The following is a 23,851-nucleotide window of genomic DNA, read 5'->3' on the forward strand; positions in this document are numbered from 1 at the left end:
ACCCATACGATTCTTCCGTATGGACGCCTTTGCCCCTCCCCGACTCGGATAGAGCCCGAGCCGAGCCGAGGGTGTCTCGCCCGTCCCCACACCCAACCCGCATCCCCTGTTCTTCCCCGCCGTCGCCATAGCCGTCGCCGTCGAGCTCCCCATGTGCTCCTCCTGCGCCGGTTTGAAGCCATCGATGAGGGGCAACAGGATCTCCATGAGGGCGGCGGCGTCAGGGTCGACCTCGGCCGGTGTCGTCAGTCAGGGAAATCATGTTCGCCTGGAAGATTGCCCTTTCTGCCGTTGCCGCCTGATCTGTATCCGGAGCAAACAACCGGACACCTACAACGAGCTGTTCTACAAGTGCCCGAACAACATGAAGGTTAGTTTGCTTCGATTTTGTTACGTCTGTGCCGATTTTGGTGGATCGTGACAATGCTAGGGTTTGGGTACTGTGGCAGGGGGATCCCATAACCTGTGGATTCATACGGTAGGAGCTTCAGTACGAGAGCTACTTGCGCAAGCTGGATGCACAGAGGGCACGGTGGAAGCGTGATTGTGGTGAAGTTGAGGCTGCTGCTGCTGCTGAAGAGAGCAAAGATGGTGAAGAGATAGATGGCCAATCTGGCGAGGTGAATGCCCAGATTGAACAGATGAAGCTTCAAATTGACAGTGCTCTGGGAGAGATTGCGAAGCTCCAGATGCATATGGGTGAACTGAAGACAAGCATCATGGGAGCTTTAGTGGTACCTGTTGTATGTGTTTGTGTTGGCATTGTGCTTGTGCTGACAATGTTGTGGAAGTGATTCCACTGTCATTGTTAGCTGTAAGTGATGGTAGTGTAGTTAGTCAGCCTTAGATGGTAGTGCAGTTAGTCAGGTTTTAGTGTAGTTGTGTCTCGGTGAAGCACCTCATTTTGCAGGTTTGAGTGTGTGCCCTCCTTTTGCTCATTTTGCTGGGACATGTGTGACATGCCATAACAGTTTGTGAAGCTGAATGTCATAACTTATTGTGGTGTTGAAATGAAATGGATGACTTATCTGCCTATCTGAATTCTGTCATGGCACATTTGAATTCTGTCATAATTTATTGTGGTGCTCAAATAAAATGGATGGATGGAAACATGGTGAAATATTCTGCCATAACAAGCTGATCTACATAACAGGTTCAACAGCCATATCAAGCTGACCATACAAGACATGTTCAACAGCCATATCAGGCTGACCATACAAGACAGGTTCAACAGCCATATCAGGCTGACCATACAAGACAGGTTTCACAGCTGAAGCTACATAGCAGATTCACAGCTGGAGCATTACAAAAGCTAGACAGTTTACAAAAGCGAAATGCACAGCTGAAACATTCAAGATCCTCCAGCTGACATGTTCAACCAAGCTTTCAGGCTCCTAACAACACTTGGGGCTGGAGCAGCTTCAGTTTGCTTCTGTTTTTTCTTGGCTGGGGTCTTCTTCTTCTTGGGGGTCTTCTTCTTCTTTGGTGTCTTCTTCCTCTTTGGGGACTTCTTCTTGGGTGGCTGCTGTGATGGTTCAACAGTGTCTTCAGTAGGTTGCCTTTTTCTACATTCCAAAGAATTGCAACGTGAGTGATAGGCCCAGAAACAAAATAAAACTGAAAAGGACAGATTACTACCTCTTCTTTGGAGTTGCTGTTTCTCCATCTTCTCCAACCACAGGCATCTGGCAAGTCTTGGCGAAGTGCCCAAAGTCTTTGCACTTGCTGCATCTGACCTTCTTTTTTGTTGCCTTTTTCTCTAGACAACCCCTAATCCTCTGTTTTCTTGGCCTTCCTGCTGATCTTCCCAACAGAGGAGGGTACACCTTAAAGTCAAGATCCACAGTTGGCCATTGAGATCTGTCATGCATTGCTTCCACTCTTCCTTCATATGCAGCCCTGAACTTAGCAACTGAATAATACTGATGCACATAGTCCCCAATATTCATCCCTCTATTGGACAAAATCCATGCCAAGGCATGTCTACATGGTTTGCCAGTTAGTTGTCACTCTCTACATGAACACTTGTGGTTTGTCAAGTCCATAGAGTGCCTCCTAGTATTATTCCACTTGTCAATCAGGGTCACCTCTGCAATGTCTTCATCACTTCTGGCAACCTTAACAACCTGCAAGTTCATGTTGATTGCATTCAGTTCCTTCATCACATTAGGCAGAATTCCATCTTCCATCTGCCTTGCTATCTTCTTCCTAAGATACCTCTTCTCCATAATCAGCTCTCTCAAACCATCAACCAGTTCATGTAGCAACAGACCCTTCAAATGCCTTATCTGAGCATTGAAACTCTCAGAAACATTGTTGGTCAAATAATCACACTTGGAGGATTCTAAGAATCCACTTCTGTACCATAACTTATTGTGGTGCTCCTCTAGAAAATCTATAGCATCTGGGGCAACCTCAAAAATTTTCTTCATGTGCCACCTGAATAATCCCTCTCTGTAGCTTCTGGCAGCTGGATACAAGTGCTCTGTAAACACATATCCTTGATAGGACTTCATGAAGTTGCCATACAGATGCCTCATGCACTCTCTGTACTCAGCAGTTGGAAAAACAACACCTACTGCTGTCTCAAGACCTTTACATGCATTTGTACAAATGGCCAGGCCCTCTGGTATCCCTACAACTCTCTGCAATTGCTCCATAAACCAAGTCCAGTTCTCCTCAGTCTCTGAATCAAACACAGCATATGCCAGGTGATACAACCAGTTGTGCCCATCTACAGCAGTGGCTGATGCCAACTGACCTGTGTATTTACCATTCAGTTTTGTGGCATCTACACCTATATATGGTCTACACCCTGCTAAGAACCCATCTACACATGGCTTCAATGCTATAAAAATCCTCTTGAAGCGCATCTTCTTATTTTTCCTCTCTAAATCAATCTCAATCAGACTACCAGGTGAACTGAGCTCCATCTGTGCTTTCCAATTGAACAATAACTGAAAACTCTCTTCATATTTACCATGAACTTGCTCTAGTGCAAGTTTCAAACCAGACCAAGCCTTTGAATACTTCAACTTGATGCCATAATCCCCCTCTACTTTTTCTTTGGCATCCTTTGCACTCTTGCCAGGATTCTTCTTCACCCAGTCAGACAGTCTGTCAGCAACCCACCCTTGTGTAGTCATTTTGCTTTCCCTCAGTTTGGTAGTAGGGCAATTGTGCTCAGCAGGAAGTACTTTTATCTGCACAACATTAGTTAATGGGTTAGTCAATTATCAACAAACACTACAACCAAGAGCAACAGTCTTAACAAAGCATATTTACCTCAATTGTCTTGGTACCATTAACTCTAGAAAGCATGTATTCTCCATGGACATCCTGTATGGGCACACTTGGCAATGAACCTGGTCTTATCTGTCTTCAGGTCAGTGAACTCAAAGCCCCTCTTCACTGCATAATGTCTGTCTGCTTTTCTGAATGTCACAATATCAGGAAATAATGAACCCTTCTCAATATTTGGGTGCTCAGGATCATGTATCACATTGAACTCCTGGGGATCTGCATCATTTACCTCTACCTCAACTGGTCCTCCTCCACCTCCTTCACCTCCTTCAGCTCCTTCCCCTCCTTCACTTCCTTTAGCAGCAGGAATATTTTCATGAGATTCAGTTTGTTGTGCATGAGATTCAGGCTCTGATGCTGCTGCAGTTGATGGTGGCACATGCATATGGATGTGCTCATCATCCGCACCAACATATTCCTCCTCATTATCAAATAAGTCAGTGAATAGAACATTTGCCTGCTTAGCTGCAGGCTCTTCTGAATCTGCCACTTTGGATGCAGACACTCCAGTTGGGTTAGCAAGCGCCCCATCAGTAGGTGGCACCACACACAAAGGCTCTAACTCATCAGTTAGCACAACTTCTAAAATTTTGGTATTATCTAGGATAGCTACAACCACATGGCAACACATCTCTGACTCATACATCTCAAACATCTGATGCAATTGAAATTCTTCAGTTAACCTAATGTCCTCACCCAACCTCTTGTGATAGAACCAGACTGTGGCAGACTGGGTTGGTGCCCATTTCACTTCATTTTGCAGACTTGTCATCAACAATTCAAGCGAAAACGAGCCCATCTCCACATCCCACTTAATCACCCGGCCCTTAGAGTAAACTTTCCTACCCATCGGATCCACTGTGAGGAACCCTTCCACCAGAATCTCTAACGAGAACAAATCAACCCTATACAGACGAAGCAAATCAACACGACCTACGATTCCACACGTCCTCAAGTCAGATGCGGGGAGATTTTGGTGTACCTGGACTCCACGCCGTCGACCTCCATAGCCGCCACCCCCGTTGGGGGGGGGGGTCCATGGAAGGGGAAATCGCCATCCGCTTCAGGCCCCCTTCATTGGCACTCCCTTCGTGACTTCCTCTCCCGCCGTCGCCTGCAGGTCGTCGCCGCCGGCCAGTCGCCTCCTCAACTTCTAGGGTTAGGGTTCGTCGGGAGGGGGAACGCGAGGCGAGCGAGTGAGAGCAACGGATTCAACGGGCTCTATCCGAGTCGGGGAGGGGCAAAGGCGTCCATACGGAAGAATCGTATGAGTACGCCGGCCTGCACGTGGGCCCGACGGCGCCGCGGCCATAGAAAATGGTATGAGCCAGGTAGAGAGCAAATTGTAATGGCACGGTTGCGAATAGCTGAATTGTAATGGTATATCAGAGAAGTCGCGGAATTGTAATGGCATCATTCCAATTAACCCTATAAAAAACTGCGTGGACTCAGATTCCATTCCGGTGTCTTTACTTCAGGTTATAAGTCCAAGTCGAACACAATGACAAATAAAAAAGGCAAAGAAGGATTAACTAAGGGAATAGTATGCATTTGTTGGACTAGTGTACATTCCGGAGGCAAATAAGAAAGGCAATATATACAAATATATAAAAAGAAATAATTTTTTTGCGCTTCTTCGACAGCTCTCCCATGAAACGGTGGCGGCTGTCCACTATCCAATCGTAGCAGCACGTCCGGCATGGTAATTGAGGGCAAACATGAACTTGGAAGATTCATTATAACCAGAACGAGGATCCAAAATTCCAAACATAGCCTTCCCATTTTATTCAACATTACTAGGCTCAACTAGATCTAAAATTTTATAGTTGACATTTTTTCATTTGAATATACCAAAATATTCTATATAAATTCTACCTATCAAACAACTTTAGATGGAAGGGTCAACATCAAAATTGTAGCGCTCGACGAGATGTAACACTTTGTAGTTGACGACGTTTTCATTTGGGATTAGTTTAGCCTAAATCACCCAACCACGTCATCACAGATGCAAGAAAACAGAAATGCAATGTATAATAATGTAGTAAAATTAGTGAAGTGATGATCTGGGTTGTTTTGTACTACATCTCTTTATATTCTTAACAGAATCACAGAAATATGATCGCATACATTACATTACAGTCCACAAAAAATAAAGACAGTGGCTACCTAACATTTAGCTACCTTTTTGTGCTTTAGATGGAAACTTTCAAACTATGAAAAATATTTGCACAACTCTGTTCATAGTGAACAAATTGTTTTACACAAATTCTCCTATCGAATTAGATCTGGTGAAGTGCTGATGCCAAGTGCTAAAATTTAACACCCATCAGCTCATTTTCCCCGTCTAATATTTTTTTATTTTTGAATTTGTTTAAACTTTAGCAACCTCATTAGTACTCCTATTTTCAAGTGCTAATGGTAAAGTTTAGCAATTTTATGCATTAGCACTAGGATCCATACAGAATCTTAGATGGGAAAATGAAAATATGCACAGGCGAAAGCATTAGTGAACCAAAAAAGTGACGCTGCCAGAGGAAATCAATACGAATTCATGAAAGTACTACATTACTAATAACATGGACTATTGATGTCACAATCATAGCTGACACGGTATCACAGTTCTCCCTAGATTGATCAGTGCCCGGCAGCTGGTACTGGGCGCGGAACGTAGCCGGACTCCTCTTCCGGCATGCTGTCGATGTCCCTCCAGGTCTCGTAGCACGGCCACGGCGGTCTGTCTAAGGCGGCGCCGGCGGCGGCCTCCCCGGCCCGAACCCAGCACGTCACCACCCTCCACGCCCGGGCGCGGCCTTCCTCCGGCGACGCCTGCAGGCCCGTGAGCTGGACCTGGAACAGGGCCTCCCCGCGCCTCATGTCCTCGGAGAGGGTGTCCACAAGGAACCCCGGCACGGCCACGTCGTGCCCGCGCGCCACGGCCGCGCGCGGCCCGGCCGACTGCCCCGGCCCCACGCACATGTCCGGCGCGCGGCCGCTGGCCATGGGGAGGTGGAGGCCCGAGTAGGTCAGCCTGATGGACGTGCCGGGGCTGATGCACCCTCCGGCCAGCGCGCTGCGCGAGGCGATGCCGACGGTGAGGTTGAACACCGGGCTGAGCGCGCCCCGCCCCGGCCGCAGGTCCGTCGCGGGGTCGAGGCCCGAGACGCCGGTGATGGCGACCGAGTACTCCGGCGACATCAAGGACTGGTCAATGTACCAGAAGAGCGCGGCGAGGAGCGCGGCTACCACGGCGGCGGGGCAGATGGCGCAAAGACAAACTAAGCAGCAGCCGGCAGGATCTCCCCGACGACGGTAGGAGCCGCCGCCGCCATGGCGGGGCAGCATCGGATGCTCGTGTTCGGCTTCGGCGTACGCGCCCATCGCCAACCCCACCGGCTTTGGTAGGTGGTTTGTCTCTGGGGCCTCGGAGGGGATTGATTGATCCGGCTGCACGTGTGTATATATCAGCGTACAAGATCGTCTCGTCCACGATTGGGTCACGTCATCTCGTGCCATTGCCGAACTCGTGGAGAGGAAACCAACCTGCACTCCAATCCAACATCGTCGATCTCACAATGGAGATTCTCATATAAACACACGAATCGCGACACGGTCAGGTGCCCCAACGCCTTCTAAGTTCTTCCAACCCGAAAACCCGCACGCACGCAGCGAGATCACCCGACGAGAAAGAGATCGAGAAGGGCATCGCGTCGACTCGCCTGATCGCCTCGTCTCGCCATGGGAGCGCACGGGCGGGGAACCGCCGATGAGCGGCTCCTCATCGACGACGAGGACCGCGGCGGCTGCTTCGACCAGGCGAGTGGGTTCTTCATGGACATCCTCCCGGGCGTCCTCGGCGCGCTGCTGGCGCTCGTGATCATGGTGCCCCTGCTCTACTACCCCTATCAGTGGTCCTCCGACAACGGCAAGCACCCGGAGTACAGCGTCGCCGTCGCGGGCTTCTCGGGGCTCGACCCGGCGCGCGCCGCCGTGGACCCGACCTTCGACCTCACGTTCCGGATCAAGGAGCCGCGCAAGTGGAGCACCGCGTGCCTCGAGCGCAGCACGGCGGTCGTGTCCTACCGCGGCGCGCGGCTGGCGAGCGGGCCCGTCCCGGGGTTCTGCGGCCGGAACGAGGACACCACCGAGGTCTCGTCCGTCATGGCGTGGGGCGTCGGGGTGCCCGTGCCGCAGTTCGCGCGGGCCCGCCTCGCCGACGAGCTCGCCCGCGGGGAGGCGGCCGTGGACGTGGTGCTGACGGGGCCCGTGAGGTTCCGCATCAACTACGTCCAGACGGTGATCGAGTGCAAGCCCCGCCTGGGACGCGGCGAGGCCTCACCGCCGTGCTTGGTCAGGGAGGAGGTCCCGACACTGCCCGACGACGCGGCCAGGCGGCAGCAGCTGGCGAGGAAGCAGCTGAGACTGTCTCCAGGGGTATCCTCTAAAATCCACCCCTAAAAAGAATATTCTCCTCCCTCTAAATAGATTCCGCACTTTATATCAAAATCTTCTTCAACAATACACTCCATACCACACCCCCTATACCCCACCATCCAATATTTTATATTTCCCTCTCCAACTAACTCCAACTACCTCTTCCCCCTCAAAACTAAAATAACTTGTTCTCCAAACTACAGATACAACAATCAAATAAATAGTTCTCCAAACTACAGATACAACAATCAAACAAATAGTTCTCCAAACTACAGATACAACAATCAAACAAATAGTTCTACGTTACAACAAGGAAATAAATGGCGCAGGGCACATAACACATTTTTAAAGTTAAGAAGATGGCGCCGAGTACTTGGCAAGGATCTTGTCTTGCTGAGCCTTATAGAACACCCTAAGAGATGGTTTGCATGTGTCAAGATCAATGTTAAGAATGCGTTCCTCCTCGGCCAATAACCTTGATTCATCCACCCTTTCCTCCTTGGCCAACCTCCTAGCTTCTAAAGCCAAACGACGTTCCTCCAACTCCATTTGCCTATCAAGCTTCTCCTTTTCTAGATTGGCCAATTCGGCCATTTGCTTGCTCTTCTCAACCTGCTGCTCCTTCATGAACGAGAACCTATCAGACCACAGATCATGCATTTTAGATACATATTTAGATGCAGATGAGGAGGCACTCTTCTGCTTCTTTGCTTTTGAAGAATCACGGCCAGGTGGCCTCTTGGTCCCGCCACTAGATGGGGTTGACGGTTCAGCTTCAGTGTCTCCTTGGTTGGAGGGAGCTGTAACATAGCAGTCATCTTCTTGCTCATTGTTCTTGCCACTTTGGCTCATAACAACAACAAGGTCTTGCCACTTTGGCTCGTCTTTCAGAATCTTCCAACAATGCATCAACATGAAAGGCTTCTGTGTACTGGCAAACCTAGCAAGGGCCTCTGTAGTCTGCAAGTATATTTAATAAATATTATTAGGACATGCAATACTTTATACAAATCACAACTCATGGTGCAATTAAATTGGACACATGCAACTAACCTTGTCCGCATCAGACATACCACTTGGATTAACATGTAGTATCTGTGTATAGTAGTCAGAAAACTTTGCACATTGCTCCTTGATGTGGTCAAATCTACTGCTCAGTGACTTCAGAGACTGCTCAACGTGTGGCCCTCTATTAGAGTTGTAGCCATTCGTGATCCGGCTCCAGAACCCCTCCCTTCTCTGGCCCGTGTTGATGACGGGGTCTGTGCTGACAGCAACCCACCATTTGGTCAAATGTACATCCTCATCTGCACTAAAATTACTTTGCTTGACTTTGACTTGCTTTTTACCGATGGAGGATGTACAACCCCCCTTCATGTCCTTCTATGGACTGTTGCATTACGGCTTCAGTTGGAGGCCTAAAATGAGCCATTCCGTAGCTGCCAAATTGCTGAGGCATGCCGAACTGAGGGTTGGGGTGCATCCACTGCTGCCCAGTGCTGGCATGGGCAGCCGCTTGCAAGGATTGCCGCTCTTCATCGTTGTTGCAACCTTGGTATGCATAACTAATGATATGATCCATGTCCCTAAAATCAGGAGGCCTCTGTTTAATTGTTTGGTCTATTGATTAAATGCTTCAAACAAATGAACATAGCCAATCTATCACTACTAAGTAATTCAAGAGCAGAACAGCTTTGCATCCAAACGTTAGTTACTACATATATCAGGTCTATTCAGATGATAAAAAACTAACAGAACAATAGTAATAGTTTCTATTCAGATGATATCAGGTCTTTCTTTCAGAAACTTTGAGGACTGAACAAGCCGAATGGATTAGCTTGGCTGAGACTGCAAACTGAAGATGCAATCTACCATGTAACAAGTTCCCTATGACTCCAGCCACAAAGTTCAGCAATCCTATAATTTTATTCTTTCATGCTGCATCATGCAAGAGAGTATCCTAATAACTTCAAATAAGACATCAAAGCTAGGGCCGGTGAGGCGTGCATATGCATGTGTGTAGTCCTGGAAAAAAAAAGAGCCTATCATTGCTACTAATCTATTCAAACCATACAATCCATAAATCTATAGGCCATCTTTGAATCATCTTTAGTACAGAATCCTAAAGCGTACAGCAAGTAAAAACATACAATCCATTCAAACCGACACCCATCCAACATCACATCCAAATAGACAAGCATGGGGATTTTACCTTCTCCTTAGTCGCTGGCGCTTCAACGATGAAAATGAATCCCTTGATCCGGATCGGGATCCACGAACCAGCCGAGATGAACGGCGCCTCTTCCCTAACCTGGTTGGGCGGCCTTCTCCTTCTCCTCTTCCTCCACAGGCCCGGTCTTCTAGCCCCCCGCCGCCGGCGTCCGGGAATCTGCTGCACTGGTCCTCCTCCAGATCTGCCGCCCGGGGCGGCACCTCCTCCGATCCGCGCCGTTCCTAGCCGGATCCACCTCCACCTCCCCTTTCCCTGTCGGCCGCCACCTTCCCTGCCTTGCTCTTCGCCCGCTCGGCCGGAACTTCAGCACGAGCGCTGGCAACAGCCGCCGGGGGGTGGAGAGAGACGGAGAGAGACACGAGAGACGGGGAGAGAGACGATGGAGGACCTGGGAATGTGGAGGGCGACCGGAGGACCCCGAAATATCCAGGTTCGGGTACCGGGTACCGCTGGAGCGGGTACCGGGTCATCCCAGCCTCTATATTTGGGGTCCGGGTCGGTTGGAGTGCCCCGTTGTGGACAGTCTGAGGACGCCGCAGTAGTGGATGCGCGGCAAGGAGCGCTTTTGTTTCGTAAATCGCAACTAGGTGTGTGTGTGTGTGTGCGCGCGCCGTGAGTAGAAGTTCAGCGCTATCAGATTCTGTTCTTTGTTAATCAGGGAAGCGTTGTGCTCTCCAGGTTTAGCAACGGTAGATGCATTGATGCAGTTTATAATTTATGGGTTTTTTTAATTCGTGTCAAGCATTGTTCTTTGTAGTTCAACTCATCTGGAATACCAGCAGTTTACTTGATGTTATTCGTTTTTTCTGATAATGTTCTAGATTTGTGTTAACTTTGTAAGTGACTTAGCTCATATAGGAAGCAATCTGAAGCTAATCAGCAATTTTATGGCAAAATGTTCCGTGAATTGGAGGGAATAAGACCACAGATATCACGAGAACTGCATTATAATAAATTTATATTTATATCAGGTCCCAGAGATCCATGATGTCTGCTGCAAACAGACCGCAGTCATTTTGTTTCCCTCGCCTCGGCACCAGGCGAAGTAGTAAAAGAGTAGAATTCATCAGCAGAATCTGACAAAATTCAAGTCCAACTACAACCAAAGTAACAACAGGCACGAACAAGTGGCACACGGCATGCGCTGCATCATTTCAGCTAATAAATAAATGGAACAAGAGTGTTGGCAAACACCAGCTAATAAATTGGACAAAGAGTTATGGAACCATGGAATAGCATTACACCCCCAAATCAAAATTCCCATAGGTTCCATTATATCCGCCCCAAGACAGGACCATCTTATCTACATCACCAAATACAATAGGTAAAAAAGATACAATGGCAATGAACTGACCTGACCCTGAACTACAATGGCTCCACCTCATCCCCCTTGAAGCTATTATACAGTTCTCCAGCACCTCCTCTACTAGTCTACTTATTCCTTCACACCACAGGAGTATACGCCCCCACAATGTATTTACCAACAAAGCCCCTCCTCACCTTCCACAGTATACCCCCATAATATATTTACCTCCAAGCCCGCTTCACCACCACAATGACTCAAACAAGAGAAACAAAAGACAGGTGATAAGGCACTACGTATGACCTAATAAGATACAAATAAAATTTCTCCACTGTGATCCGTGCACTTGCTTCGCAAGATAATGGCAAGTTACCTTCTACCTAGGCTATGGTTTCGCCAGGAGTATCCTAGGTTGTTGGACCTGTGATGGGCCCTGTGGTGAAGGGCAGTGATTTTGTGAGTGCTGCAGCATCTGAACCATGGATGGTGTCTGATAGGAGTAAACAAGTGTAGCACTGTCGGTGGAGTCGCCTCGTGCAGTGGCTCTCTGCCAAGAATGTGAGCTCAGTCCAGACAGCAGATAAGCCCGCCCTGAAGCCTCATAACGTTGCCGGTTGGCCATCCTCTCTTGCATCTCCCTCAGCTCTGCGTCAAGGGCTGTGCACAGACGGTCCCCACTCCTGCTTGCAAAGGATTCTGATAGTATCCTCCGGCAATCATCAAGAATAGTCACAGCATCAGAAAGAGCACCTCTCTCAGCAGCAGCCCTTGCAGCCTCAATAGCATCAGCAGCACGGCCGCGATTTCTCTCACGATCAACCTCCATGCAAACTGGCTCCGATGTGGGTGATTTAGGCCTCAAGATATTTACCTCGTCACCTTGAATCTTGAAGAGTTCACTTGTTAATGAATCTTTGTAGGCACAAGTAACTTTCAGAAGTGTGGTCTGTTCACGACATTGTGGTAAGCTCACTGACAGCAAAAAGTCTCTCTCCTCATCAGCGTAGAGATGACCAACATCAATTGAGCCATTTCGCCCATTTGCAGCAACCTTACTCAGGTAACTACCGGATTTGATGGAGCGAAGGTGAACACCAGGATGCACACACTCCACAATTAGTTGCATATTCTGAACAACAACGCTAAGAAGCCCTCCTATACACTGAGCAAATGCATCCTGAATCACACCTTCGTCCTCAATAAAAGAGAATGTACCACCAGAGGCCTCAGCAATTGAATGCAAAGCATCTGAATCATGGTCTACTCCAAAACCAAATGCATGCACAGGCACCAAGCAAAATGTGTGATTTAGAATGGAAGATGGAACTAGTGACCGGTAATCTGGCCGAGTGCCCGTAATATTTGAGGGAATATTGTATGTATCTTGGCCATCTGACAAGAGAATGATGCTGCATACGGGATTCTGATAACTCCTGTCCTCAATAACCTTAGCAGCTTTCTTCAGTGCATCAGCAATGTTTGTGCCACCACTAGCACCAAGTGAGTTGACAGCCTGCAAGGCCTGCTGCCGGCCAGAGTGTGACATCCGTCGGAGATGGAACAACCTTTTGGCAGTAGATGAGAAAGCAATGACTGAAAGGCGATCAGATGGCCCAAGGTGATGTATAACAAACCCCATAGCTCGCTTCAAGAGTGCCAGTTTAGTGCCTGCCATACTTCCACTAACATCAAGCACGGTAACAAGATCCACAGGGGCACGAGATGTAGGATACCCGTTTGAGGTTGCATTGGCCAATCTGCCTGTGACCTGCTCTGGGTTAGCATATGGGGCCTTTAGATGGATCAGAACAGCAAAGTCATCTTGAGATGATTGTGGAATGGCTGAAAACTCTGGATATGTCTTCATTTCTACAGTTCTGCTAGATCCAATTTTAGCAGACTCCATCTTCTGCAAAGGTTCATCATCATTGAAGTCTATTGGCTCAGATGCAAGTAAGACAGGAGGTTCTCGCTGGCGGTTTGGAACTGGGCGGAGAAGAGCCATATAGGCATCCTGCTGGGGTAATCGAGCTTGGTTTACATTCAACCCACCTCTTCCACGGGGAACTATAGAAGATAATGAGCGATTAAAGGGGATCTCTTTCCACTTTGCACGGCAAACTGGGCATACATGATTTCCATGTTTCACACTGGAGGAGATGCATTGGAAGTGAAACATATGAGAACATTCAGCAGTGAATAGGGCTTGTCCATGACCTGGCTTCATGGAGTCAAAGCATATAGCGCACATTCTCTGTTGACAAAAGAATAAAAGGTGTGTTAATTTCTCTATTTACTTTTTTCAAAGAAAGCAGGATGAATGGACATACAGATCACAAGTAACAACACATATAGTTAATTTTATAGAAATAACCTCACAACAAAAGAACACTATGCAAAAATTAATATTCATCACTATTTTATTGAAATACTACTGAAATGGTGTTTATTTAAAGAGTCCAACAAAACCAAAATCAAATTAACCACCACCATACAACGAAGTAAACCCCAAAAGGCACTTTTTATTGCATGTTAATACTAATAACACATGGTACAAATTTCTAACCCATATATGCATAAGAAAGCATGCGAACATACATGCATCAAAAATTCAAAATATTGATTATTAGTCATAATTTGCGGCACTTTGCAGAAAAATTGAAAAGCCTGGCTGGACGAACAGACAAAAATATAGTCAAAATCCTTGCCACTAAAATTTGACCCAATCGCATTATCCCATGTTAGTTTGCTACAATGTCTACTTTGAAAAGTTTACCAAACTAATCTTTCAAAGGCAACTATCCAGGCCTCACAATAAACAATGTACTTTGTATTTTCCTTACACTGTAGCCTTAACCTTTGACCAGAACAAGCAAATTCAGAACCGTTGTGTGGATAATTGTCAACCATATGGGAGAAATACTTGTGAGGTTGCTGGTCAAATAGGGGGACTTCCCAACACAATTATAACCAAGTCCGACATTACCCATTAAATAAAAAAGCATGAAGCCATCAATAAAGGCACGGATGCCTCAACCCAACCACACAAAGATCATATCACGAAAATTTCAGATCTTAGAATATTCAAAGAGCTCACACGCCTGCCATGAAAACTGGATACAGAGGTACGTCCTTTAAGAAAACAGTTGAATGCAAAAAATACTTGCAGAGTAGAAGTAATGCTGGCGATTTGGTATTCCTTCATGGACAGCAACTCGAGTTGAAAATGTTGTTTTGACATTTAAAGATATTACAAAATTTATAGGCAAGTGGCAGAGGGAGAAGATGATACACGTGAACATAATGGGAGGTTGGCAAGTTGGTCAGCAAAGGAGCCAACTTTCTCTTTCGGGGAGGAGCAAGTTGGGGCAGTAGAAAAGAAGCTTACGTTACGCTATGCATATCACAGAGCAATCAGCGTCCCAAAGCGCCTTGAAAGGATATCTAGACAAAACTAGCAAAACAGACGGCACACCAAAATCCCTAAGAATCTCTGAGAATGAGGAGATCTGAGAAGAGAAAAAAAAACTGAAGATACTGTACATGGGAAAACAGCACAAAGTTATATGAGAAAATAGAATGCGACGGAATATTCACAACAGAAAGTGACATCATCTTGCAAAGGTGCATCTATTTTGGATGTGTTCTCTCGAGTAATCTGGGCTGAAATAAAAACACCAGTATCCGCAAGGAAAAAATGGGTTCTTGTCATGAACACATGTTCCCGCAGGAAGAATATGCGATTGTTTAGATCTTCAACTGCGAGACAAAGCGACAAATGCCAAATCCGGGCTAGTAGAACAGCAGATTAAGACAAAAAAACACGAGATTAAAAAATCATATGCATACAAGAATGCTGGACGCAAGCAGGAGCAACCAAACTAAAAAACCCCATCAAATCATCCAAAAATTGCCGACCAGGGGAACACCGCATCTGGAGACAAATGGTTCACGGGCGAAGCCACATTGCTCCAATCCATACCCAGCTCCAACCAAAACCAACCCAGACGGGTGGCAAGCCGCCTCCGTCCCTGCGACATTCCGCATCTGAGCCTGCAAGGCTTCCCCCTCCCCACGCGTGCCAGGTTGCCGGCGCACCAAGCGCAAATCTTAACTCGAAATGACAGGAGAGACTTGCTCGCACAATGGAGGGGAAGAAAAGGTCTCACCTTGGAGGACTTGCCACCGGACTTGGACCTCCGCAGCGCGCAGGGCCCGCTGGCCTCCGCCGTGGCCATGGCCATGGCCGTCGCCGTCGCCGCCGGCGTGTTCGGCGCCGATGCGTGCGCCGCCGCTGCAGAGTCGAGGGAGACCGCATCCGACGCGTGGCGCTCGCTGGCGCCGTCCTCCCTGTCGCCGGCGACGCCGGGGAGGTGCACGCACAGGCCGGCCCCCAGCGCCTTCTTGGCCTTCCTCCACACCCCCTCCATTGCTCGCTCCACCTCCACGGCACTCTCGCGGCCGCAGATTCGACTCGACTCCTGCTAGAGGAAGATTGCGAGGGAGATGGGGCGAGGGGAAAGGCCGTTTTGAAGGGGAAGGGGAGCCGCCATTGGAGAGCGGTGGCGGCGGTGGGTTGGGCTGGGGTTGCGGCGGGGTGCGGGCTTTTGGTTTGACCTCTGTGCTGCGAGAGAGACAGGGGAGGAGGCAGAGCAATAAGTGGCGAGGACAGAGGAGGAGGCAAGCTGGGTTTTGACTACGAGCAAAAAAAAAAAAAAGGAATGGGAGGGAGGCTTTTGGGTGCCCGGGCTCGTTTGGTTTTACGCGGGGAAGGGGTTGGTTTGGTCACCGGTTGGTGGCATCCTACTTCTCTTCTGGTCGAAAACTCATCAATGCAACGAATTGGCAAATGACCAAGCCTCTTTTGCCCAGTCTCATTAGTTTTCTTTCTTTTGTGTGTGTTGCATGATTTTGACCAATAATGTTGTTTAATTTGTATGTTATGCAATGTTGACTTATGTTTAGTCTCAAGATTAGTCCGTGGGCTGCAGAATTATTAACGATTGTATTTTTCTTCTCTTCTTTTTTACCAGTATTCTTTTTTCCCTATACCTATTATATTCATGTGTTGTGCGTGCGGCCGCGATGTGAGCCTGAAATAATAAAAACATCATATTAAGCATCTCTTTGGTCCATGTAAAAATAATGGATCATAAAGGGAAAATATGAAAATGTGATTTATTTTATTGGACTAAGGGAGTAATTAACACATTCTTGCTTAAATCCCCTGTTTGACATAGGCTCTCTAATAAACCAATACAGTAAAAAAATACCAAATGGTAGACAAGAGAAGTGTACGTTTCAACGTGTTATCAGTTCCCTGGAATAGTAGCAGTTCTGAAGACAATGGCCTTGTCAATGTTGTCGCGGTTGTTCTTGTGATCTTTTCAGCGCTGATGAGGTATAGCTTCAAAGCAGCCTTGTGTCATTATTTGGTCCGAGTGCCCTACTTTTCGGCCCACGTTTAATCCCGAAGTTTCCACAGGCGCGTCCTGCATGGCTGCATCCAAGCCAGCCGAGTATGTTGGCAGTGCATCACAGTCCGTGGATTGTTCCCACATTGCTGTACATCCACTGTGCTAGCAACTAGTAGCAGCTGTACCAAGCAAAAACTCGGTTCGAGTAGGCGTTGCGTGGATGCATGGGAACCGTAGTACCTGATGCTATGAACGTCGTGTGTCTCCGGCAGGAAACTTATGAATTCCAGTAGTGCCGTGAGGCCGTGGCCAAGTAGGCAGATAACCAGTCACGTCTGCGTTGGACAGGGAAGAAAGAAACACGAAGGCATGGAGCCAGACACTGGAGCACTGTCCGTAACGTTCAGCAACTCGGAGCGCAAAAAAAAAAATGGACGTTTTTTTTTTGATGGTCAGAATGATCTCCAGCGAGCTTATGGACTGTACCAGCGAAGAGGCAAAGCCATTGGGGGATCCCGTGCACTTGAATTTCGTAAATGATTTTTTCGAAGTGCATGCCGGCGAACCAGCGATCTGCAGGTTCTACTGGTAGTACCAACCACGTGTACGTGCGCCCGCCTAGAGTCTAAGCCTTCTATTTATTGTGTTTTGCTGATGTGGCAGTATATTTATAGAAGAGAGAGGGAGAGAAACCAAGACTCCAAGTCTGAGGCTGTGTTTAGTTCGCGAAAAAATTTAGGTTTTTGGTACTGTAGCACATTTCGTTGTTACTTGACAAATAATGTCCAATCATAAATAAATTAGGCTTAAAAGATTCATCTCGTTCTAATCAGTTAGACTGTATAATTAGTTATTTATTTCAACTGCATTTAATGTTCCATGCATGTGTCTAAAAATTCGATGTGACGGATACTGTAGGAAATTTTTTAGGAACTAAACAAGATAGACTCCAAATTTTCACGCAAATCAAGAATGAATGTGAGAGAGACAAGTATGCCATATAAATCAAAGTAATACATTTTGCATTGTGAAGCATAGTTTCTTGTGATGGAGTCTTTGAGGCTTAAGACTCTACGAGTGGAGTCTGTATTGGGAGTGGCCTTAGTAGGGACTCAAAATGGTTAGGCTGACAAAGTCAAAACCATTTCTCAGAAGGCACGAGCCACGGAACGAAGACACATTTGCATGCAAAATACTCCATGCCTAGACATTGATCATGATCATCTCTAGGCATGGGCGTTTCAACTAATTTTTTGCTCGCCTGCCGGTGCCGCCAGCTTTGCGCCGCTGTGCTGTGCCACCAGGCGGTCAGCGCGCGCGATGCGAATCCGCTGCCCATGCGGCGCGCCACCGCCCCGGACGCGATCCGCCGATCCAGCACGTGAAGACGATCCGGAGGCCGCCCGAGAGCCGAGATTCCCATGACCTCGCCGCACGAGGAATCCTCGGCGCACGGCGAAGCCACCGCACCGAACTCTGAAACGCCCCGTTTGCTCCTCTGACATCGCCGGGACGGCGACGCGACGGCGGAAAGGGCGCGTGGCGGCGTGCGCGCGATCTGCGCCACGGTGATGGACGCTGCAGGGGGGTTCATGGCTTGAGCGTCTAGATTAGTGGGGGTAGCCGGGTAGGAGCACCAGGGCTGCTGGGGCTTCGAGCGTACTAATGCAGTAGTGCCGTTACTTTCCGGTGTCTGCCCTGCCCATAAAGTGGCGCGAGCTTTATGTCAGGCAGGCGGAGGAGGGGAGGGTGAAGTATAGTTTCTTGTTTACAAAAGACTGCTAAAAGTTGCATCGATCAGGTAGCTTTTTCTGGCCCGGGCGGCTCCTGCTGCTGCAGGATGGAATGGGGTCAATCCTTTGGTTATGGCTGATCGATTGAAAATTGAAGTGAGAGCGCAGTGCATGTGCAACTGGATGGTTAACTAGTACAGGTTTGATCAGCTAATGTGTTCTTCAGAGCAAAATTAATAATACAGTATGCTCCTAGCTGTAATGATCTTTGCAGCTTACTTCTTAGTCTATTCATATAATACTTAGCTCTTTACCGTTAATATATGGTTCATTTGTGTCTCTCACAAAGTTTTGTGATTCTTGTATCGAAGCTGATTATAAGCTTAATTACAATCTGCTTCTCTCTCTCCTCTCCTCTCTACTTGACCTCAGCAGTTGCAGTTGCAGCCACTTATAATATTTTCTCTTAGCCTGAAACCAGATACAATGCTGGGATACTAATAGGAGTATGGCGAGTTTTTCTCCGGTCTCCGGCTCATCGTCCCAACCCAAACGAGCGCACGTAGACATCGAGCAGCGCTCAGAGCAAGAACGCAATGGTGGCTCGAGGCCAGAGCAACCCGCACAAACTCGACGCTGCTCCCCGCGCTCCACACGCTCCACGGCAGCAAGATGATACACGGCCCGGAGAAGGAATCATCATAGACCACGAAAAGCCACGCGCAGATTGATTCTGTACGCGCCACTATGGAACAACCGGATAGCCACGAGCCCTCGAGCGCTCGTGCCCGTGGCCGGCAGCCTGCCTGCCACCCTGCCCGTGCCGGGCCGGGTGTCTCCCTGGCAGGCAAGATCAAAGCAGGCAGGCTTGAGGTCACCGGCCGGTGCCCGCGTGTGGGTTGACGCTGTTCGTCGGCGAGGCCGGGAAAGGCCAGCACGATGATGGATGGGACGGCGCGGCGAGCGGCGCCCGCCGTGCGCGGCCACCGCACTGCTCCCCCACCACCGCGGAAAGCCATGCGGGGGCGCGGGCGAAAAGGAGGCACCCGCTTTCGGGGCTGACTTTTTTCTCCCTCGAAAAAGCACGGGGCACTTTCCTCCCCTCGAAAACGGCGTCCGGCGAGGAGGGCCGCGGGCCCGCGCGGCGCTCGCTTGCTTTTCACGGGCACGGTCCGGCCGGAGATGGAGGAGCCGTCACGCTCGCACGGCGGCATCCTCCGCCGTCCGGCGCGGGCGCGGCCATCCCGTGCGTGCACCCAGATCGTCGCTGATCTGGCTGGCGGTGATTGGAGGGCCGTGCGCGCGGTTGAGAGAGAGAGAGCGCGCGCTGCTCAGCTGCCTGGTAGCCTACGTGGACGAGACTTTTCGAGGACTCTCGTGCCATTGGTTTTCTGCTGGCAGGTAGCGGCCGCTCGCGCAGTCGCGTCGCGCACCAACCCCATGTGCGTGTGCCGGAGCCGGGTGGACGTTCATTCACGTGGTCATATGCGCACGCGCACAAGACGCACGGACGTACCAACTACCTTGGCACCTTGCCTTGCCTGAGAGGGGTGGCACTGGGCCAGCGGTCACTTCATAGTCTAATTTAGTCTTTTAATTTTTTAACTCAAAATTATATAGAAATAAAACTCGATTTTTTAGAATCCGGTATTTAGATTATCAAATTTGACGGTCCCTTATCACCCCTCCTCAAGAATGCCTTTGGCCGTCTTTTCAAAAAAAAAACAACAAGAAGAAGAAGAATGCCTTCAGCCGTGACTCCTCATTCCCTGAGCGCGGTCTTGGAGGCACTGCTTGGAGTTGGGAGTTTCTTCAGGCACATTTGCTTAGGGTGAAAAATATCATATATTCATATTGACACAAAAAATATATAATTTGGTAGGTACGGTAGACGGTAGTGTTCAAGAGACTGCTCAAGCCACTCCGGCTTGCTCCAAACATGTACAGAGTCTCGCTCAGAATCAGACAGCTGAATCGAAACCACTGAGTCAAGATTACAACTTACAAGCATTAGTTCATGATTTGTGTAAACCCCAAACCACTTGTCAGTTACAATCCCTGCACTCAAAGGGGTGGAACAATCTATGCATGTGCCACAGCCCGCTCAAAACCTGCAGATAATTTCAGGAAGATAAACAACTGGGTCCCACATTAGATGCTGCAGCCAGTGCGCGATATATATGGAAATGTGTAACCGGTTTCTTTGAACCAATTAAGGCCTCGTTCGGTTCCTTAGGTTCCGTTCCTGCCCAGGAACGGTTCAGGGGCAGGATCGAGTGGATCCCCTTGGTTCACTCAATCCTGGTCTGTTTCCAATCCTGCCCAGGAACCATTCCACCCCCTACAAAAATGTGTTCGGTTGGATAGGAACCGTTTCTGAATCTTAACGTGTTCCCACCTAGTCCATGAAGCAATTAAAGCCATATAAATACAAGAACATCAATTTGTAACATGTTATGGGAGGTCTGATTTACAAAGCACAAAAATGACTATCACAGCTACGGCAAGTGCCTCAAGCATGCTTTTTCAAACTCCATGAGCAACAAAATCCTCATCCTAGAGTTTAACTTAACACAATAGAACGCTAGCAATCGATCAACCATTACAACAAAACATCCTAGTGTAATTTTCTTTGTGCCTGGACAATGAAAGAGAACTAGGACGACAGGTTCTTGCCAATGCCCAGCTGCTCCACCGTCTGCACGAACCGCCTATGCAACTCCGGCATCCAATCCACCTGTAATGTGATGGCACTTGCTGGACCTGCCAATCATAGAACCAGTTGTGACATCTGAAGTTGCTTCAGCTAGAGAAGTAGTTCCATGTTGACTACTGAAGCGCAAGAGATCTCCATGAATCCACGGTTCCATGTTGCCAACACTGCTGCACCAACCTAGGTCTGCAAGTGAAAACTAGAGGAACATTAGGTGACTTTTCAAGCTAACTGACTATATTATTTGTAACTGAATTTCAAAAGACCATATTATTTGTAACTGAATTTCAAAAGATTGATAGTAGGTTCTTACTGTTGTCACTAGCAACAGTTAGACAAGCATGCACTTGTGCAATTGAGTAGCAAAGGCTCCTGGCTTATCAGAAAAAGAAGCTGCACCCCTGTGATATCGAAAGCTTAACAAGTAAAAACATAATTCACGGTAAAAATAAGAAAACAAAACTATGTTATCTAACTATCTGTAATGCTATCTTATAAAACCTTTGTATTTATTTTTCCATCAAAGTTCACTGCATTGAAGAAAGGAAACAACAAACTTGAGAAGGAAATGCCATTGCATTATCGACAAGTGAAACAAAGAAAAGGAAACAAGTTTTCTTAATTATAGTTTAATAATAAAATTTAAACTAATACTTGTGCACCGGAAAGTCCCTGTTAGTTCAAAAACTTTACTTATTGTAACCCAGCTAACAGAGTGACAGTTCATTATGTGCAAACTGAAATCGAGTTCAGGACCCGAGGTACAGTCAAGTTTTTGGTTTGTGTGCTAGTGGTGTGTGCATGTGATATATGTGCATCTCCTTTATAACCTAAAAGGTCATGTTAAAAGGTAGCATTATTTTATTTCATCAAGATAGGCAGATTTATTAAGGAAAAAAATTACACACAGTTACAAAATACTGAACTGATGCAAGCTATTATCATGGATTGTTCAGAGCAGCTCACTAACTTACTGACCAGCAGCATAGTTGACTGATAACCATTTGAGATGGCCTGACATGAAAACATTAACAATTGGATTGTGTCTCAACTGAGAAAAAAAAAGCGGCCGGGGGGGTGAACAGACCCCACCGTTTTTCATTAAGAGGAAGCGACTACGGCTTCACCCGGCCGTGAAAAAACCCCCGAACCCTGGCCCATGCCTGAGAGGGCCAAGCCTTGCGGCGAGCACAGCGAGGGGATTTTTTTACAGGGCAATCAAGCACTTTCAGTTCTTTCACAAGCTACCATATTTGCACAGAGTGTGACTTTCTGATCTTTAGTTGGTTGTTCAGACATGACTTTCTGATATTTAGCTGGAAAATCAGAACTAGAAAAATGCACTTCTAGTTAGCAATCTACCAAGACACAGTGCACATGTATCATTGTTGTTTTTGCTATAGATTAATTTGTATAAGTATGAAACAATGATTTTATTTAAAATGGCAGGAAGAATATTTGCCTTTTTATGAAAGAAACTTACTTAGAACTCATTAATTTGGATGGGAGGATAACTGGATAAGATGCATTTCTGCTGAAGAACATGTAACAAGAAAAGTTATTTGTAAGAAAAAAACTACAAGTCACAAATATTTCAGGAAGCATCAATGCATGAACTGATCGACAATGCAGTAGTGTAGGCATTGCATTCTTCACATTATCCAAGCTCTGGCCAAATGCAGCTAATTCTCGTTCTATGAGGTCTCTTGAGTTTGTTGACATGTCTACCACTGCATTGCAGGCAGGGACAATTGTCCTTGCCGTATATCCTCTAGCTGATAATGCTTGTTGCTCCCAAAATGCCGATGCATCCTATATCATAAAGATTAATGTCAACATAACAATTGATTAACATATTTGATGACCAATTACTGCTAGATCTACAAACTAGTGTTGCTTTTTTAAAAAAAAAACTAGTGTTAGAAATTATCTTGTTTCTAACCCTCTGAAAAGAAAAACCCCTCTGCAGTCATTAAGATGTATGAAGCAATCTGCTTATACCAACAGTCCAATTCGGGGCAACCAAGGCTAAGCACCACGACGCCGGCCAGCAAAAGAAGCAGGATAGACAGCAGGGAACGTACGTGGTCGCAGCGGTCGCAGGTGAAGGGGATTAGAGGAAGTCGATCTGGTGGCAGTTGCCGCCGCTGCAGTGCTTCCCCGAATTGGGGAACTCCGACGTCCCCATCCCTCGAACCGCACGCGCCTATTAGGAGCCGACCCCGCGGCCGCTTCCATCCGCGCTAAGAACAAGAAACCCAAGGAGCAGAGAGGGGAAGGAAGAGAGTGCGGCCCTTACAGATGAGAATGCGGTGGAGAGGATAGTCGCCGTCAAAACTGTGCCGCGCCGCCGCGCTGCTGGCCAGCCGCGTCGTCTCCTCAGCTCAGCTGCGCCGGCCTCTCGCTCACGTGCCGTCGCCCACGAGCGCGCCGCCTGCCGCGTCCCGTCGGCCTCCCCTCTCCGCGTCGATGCGGATGGGGAGAGAATTGGTTATTTGCCATCAAAATTAAGAGTGTTTCCCTATTTGCAATGATGAAAACTTTCTTTCCTTATCTGTCATTGAGTCAAATTTTGTTTCCCTTCTTGCCATTTCAGCCCATCTGTTAGGTAACGGTGTTAAAGACCCTATGAAAAGACTATTTTACCCTCGGTTCACCTTGCCATGTGTGCGCGGGGGGAGGCGAGCCCGCGGCGAGGAGCGGCCGGCAGGGCCAGGC

General features: G+C 47.8%; 4 protein-coding genes and 1 long non-coding RNA gene across 7 annotated transcripts; all 5 read right to left on the reverse strand.

Moving 5' to 3' along the window:
• Positions 1–1,189: 1,189 nt before the first annotated feature.
• Positions 1,190–2,029, reverse strand: LOC120657132 (histone H1-I-like). Its single transcript, XM_039935396.1, has 2 exons — positions 1,639–2,029; positions 1,190–1,565 (listed from the first exon to the last, which is right to left on the reverse strand). Exons 1-2 carry the CDS (start codon positions 1,947–1,949, stop codon positions 1,352–1,354), a joined length of 525 nt encoding a protein of 174 aa, XP_039791330.1. The 5' UTR covers positions 1,950–2,029; the 3' UTR covers positions 1,190–1,351.
• LOC120655418 lies at positions 2,007–4,153 on the reverse strand. The gene is made up of 3 exons (XM_039933257.1): positions 3,366–4,153; positions 3,286–3,310; positions 2,007–3,203 (listed from the first exon to the last, which is right to left on the reverse strand). The coding sequence occupies exons 1-3, from the start codon at positions 4,151–4,153 to the stop codon at positions 2,007–2,009; spliced, it is 2,010 nt and encodes a 669-aa protein (XP_039789191.1).
• A 3,932-nt stretch (positions 4,154–8,085) lies between these two features.
• On the reverse strand, positions 8,086–10,403 carry LOC120655424 (glutathione S-transferase T3-like). The gene is made up of 4 exons (XM_039933269.1): positions 9,947–10,403; positions 8,788–9,320; positions 8,438–8,694; positions 8,086–8,371 (listed from the first exon to the last, which is right to left on the reverse strand). Exons 2-4 carry the CDS (start codon positions 9,109–9,111, stop codon positions 8,086–8,088), a joined length of 867 nt encoding a protein of 288 aa, XP_039789203.1. The 5' UTR covers positions 9,112–9,320; positions 9,947–10,403.
• A 709-nt stretch (positions 10,404–11,112) lies between these two features.
• LOC120708947 (E3 ubiquitin-protein ligase WAV3-like) lies at positions 11,113–15,935 on the reverse strand. Its single transcript, XM_039994403.1, has 2 exons — positions 15,440–15,935; positions 11,113–13,524 (listed from the first exon to the last, which is right to left on the reverse strand). Exons 1-2 carry the CDS (start codon positions 15,698–15,700, stop codon positions 11,656–11,658), a joined length of 2,130 nt encoding a protein of 709 aa, XP_039850337.1. The 5' UTR covers positions 15,701–15,935; the 3' UTR covers positions 11,113–11,655.
• A 4,891-nt stretch (positions 15,936–20,826) lies between these two features.
• LOC120708955 lies at positions 20,827–23,632 on the reverse strand. 3 transcript variants are annotated; one of them, XR_005689529.1, is made up of 4 exons: positions 23,218–23,610; positions 22,617–22,945; positions 21,447–21,534; positions 20,827–21,332 (listed from the first exon to the last, which is right to left on the reverse strand). It is a non-coding gene; the product is annotated as an uncharacterized LOC120708955 (long non-coding RNA). The 3 variants fall into 3 exon arrangements; XR_005689524.1 differs by having other exon boundaries at positions 21,447–22,945; positions 23,433–23,632; XR_005689522.1 differs by having other exon boundaries at positions 21,447–22,945.
• Between the last annotated feature and the right edge of the window lie 219 nt (positions 23,633–23,851).

This window comes from Panicum virgatum, chromosome 1K (assembly GCF_016808335.1).
Source record: "Panicum virgatum strain AP13 chromosome 1K, P.virgatum_v5, whole genome shotgun sequence".
NCBI classification, from domain to species: Eukaryota; Viridiplantae; Streptophyta; class Magnoliopsida; order Poales; family Poaceae; genus Panicum; species Panicum virgatum.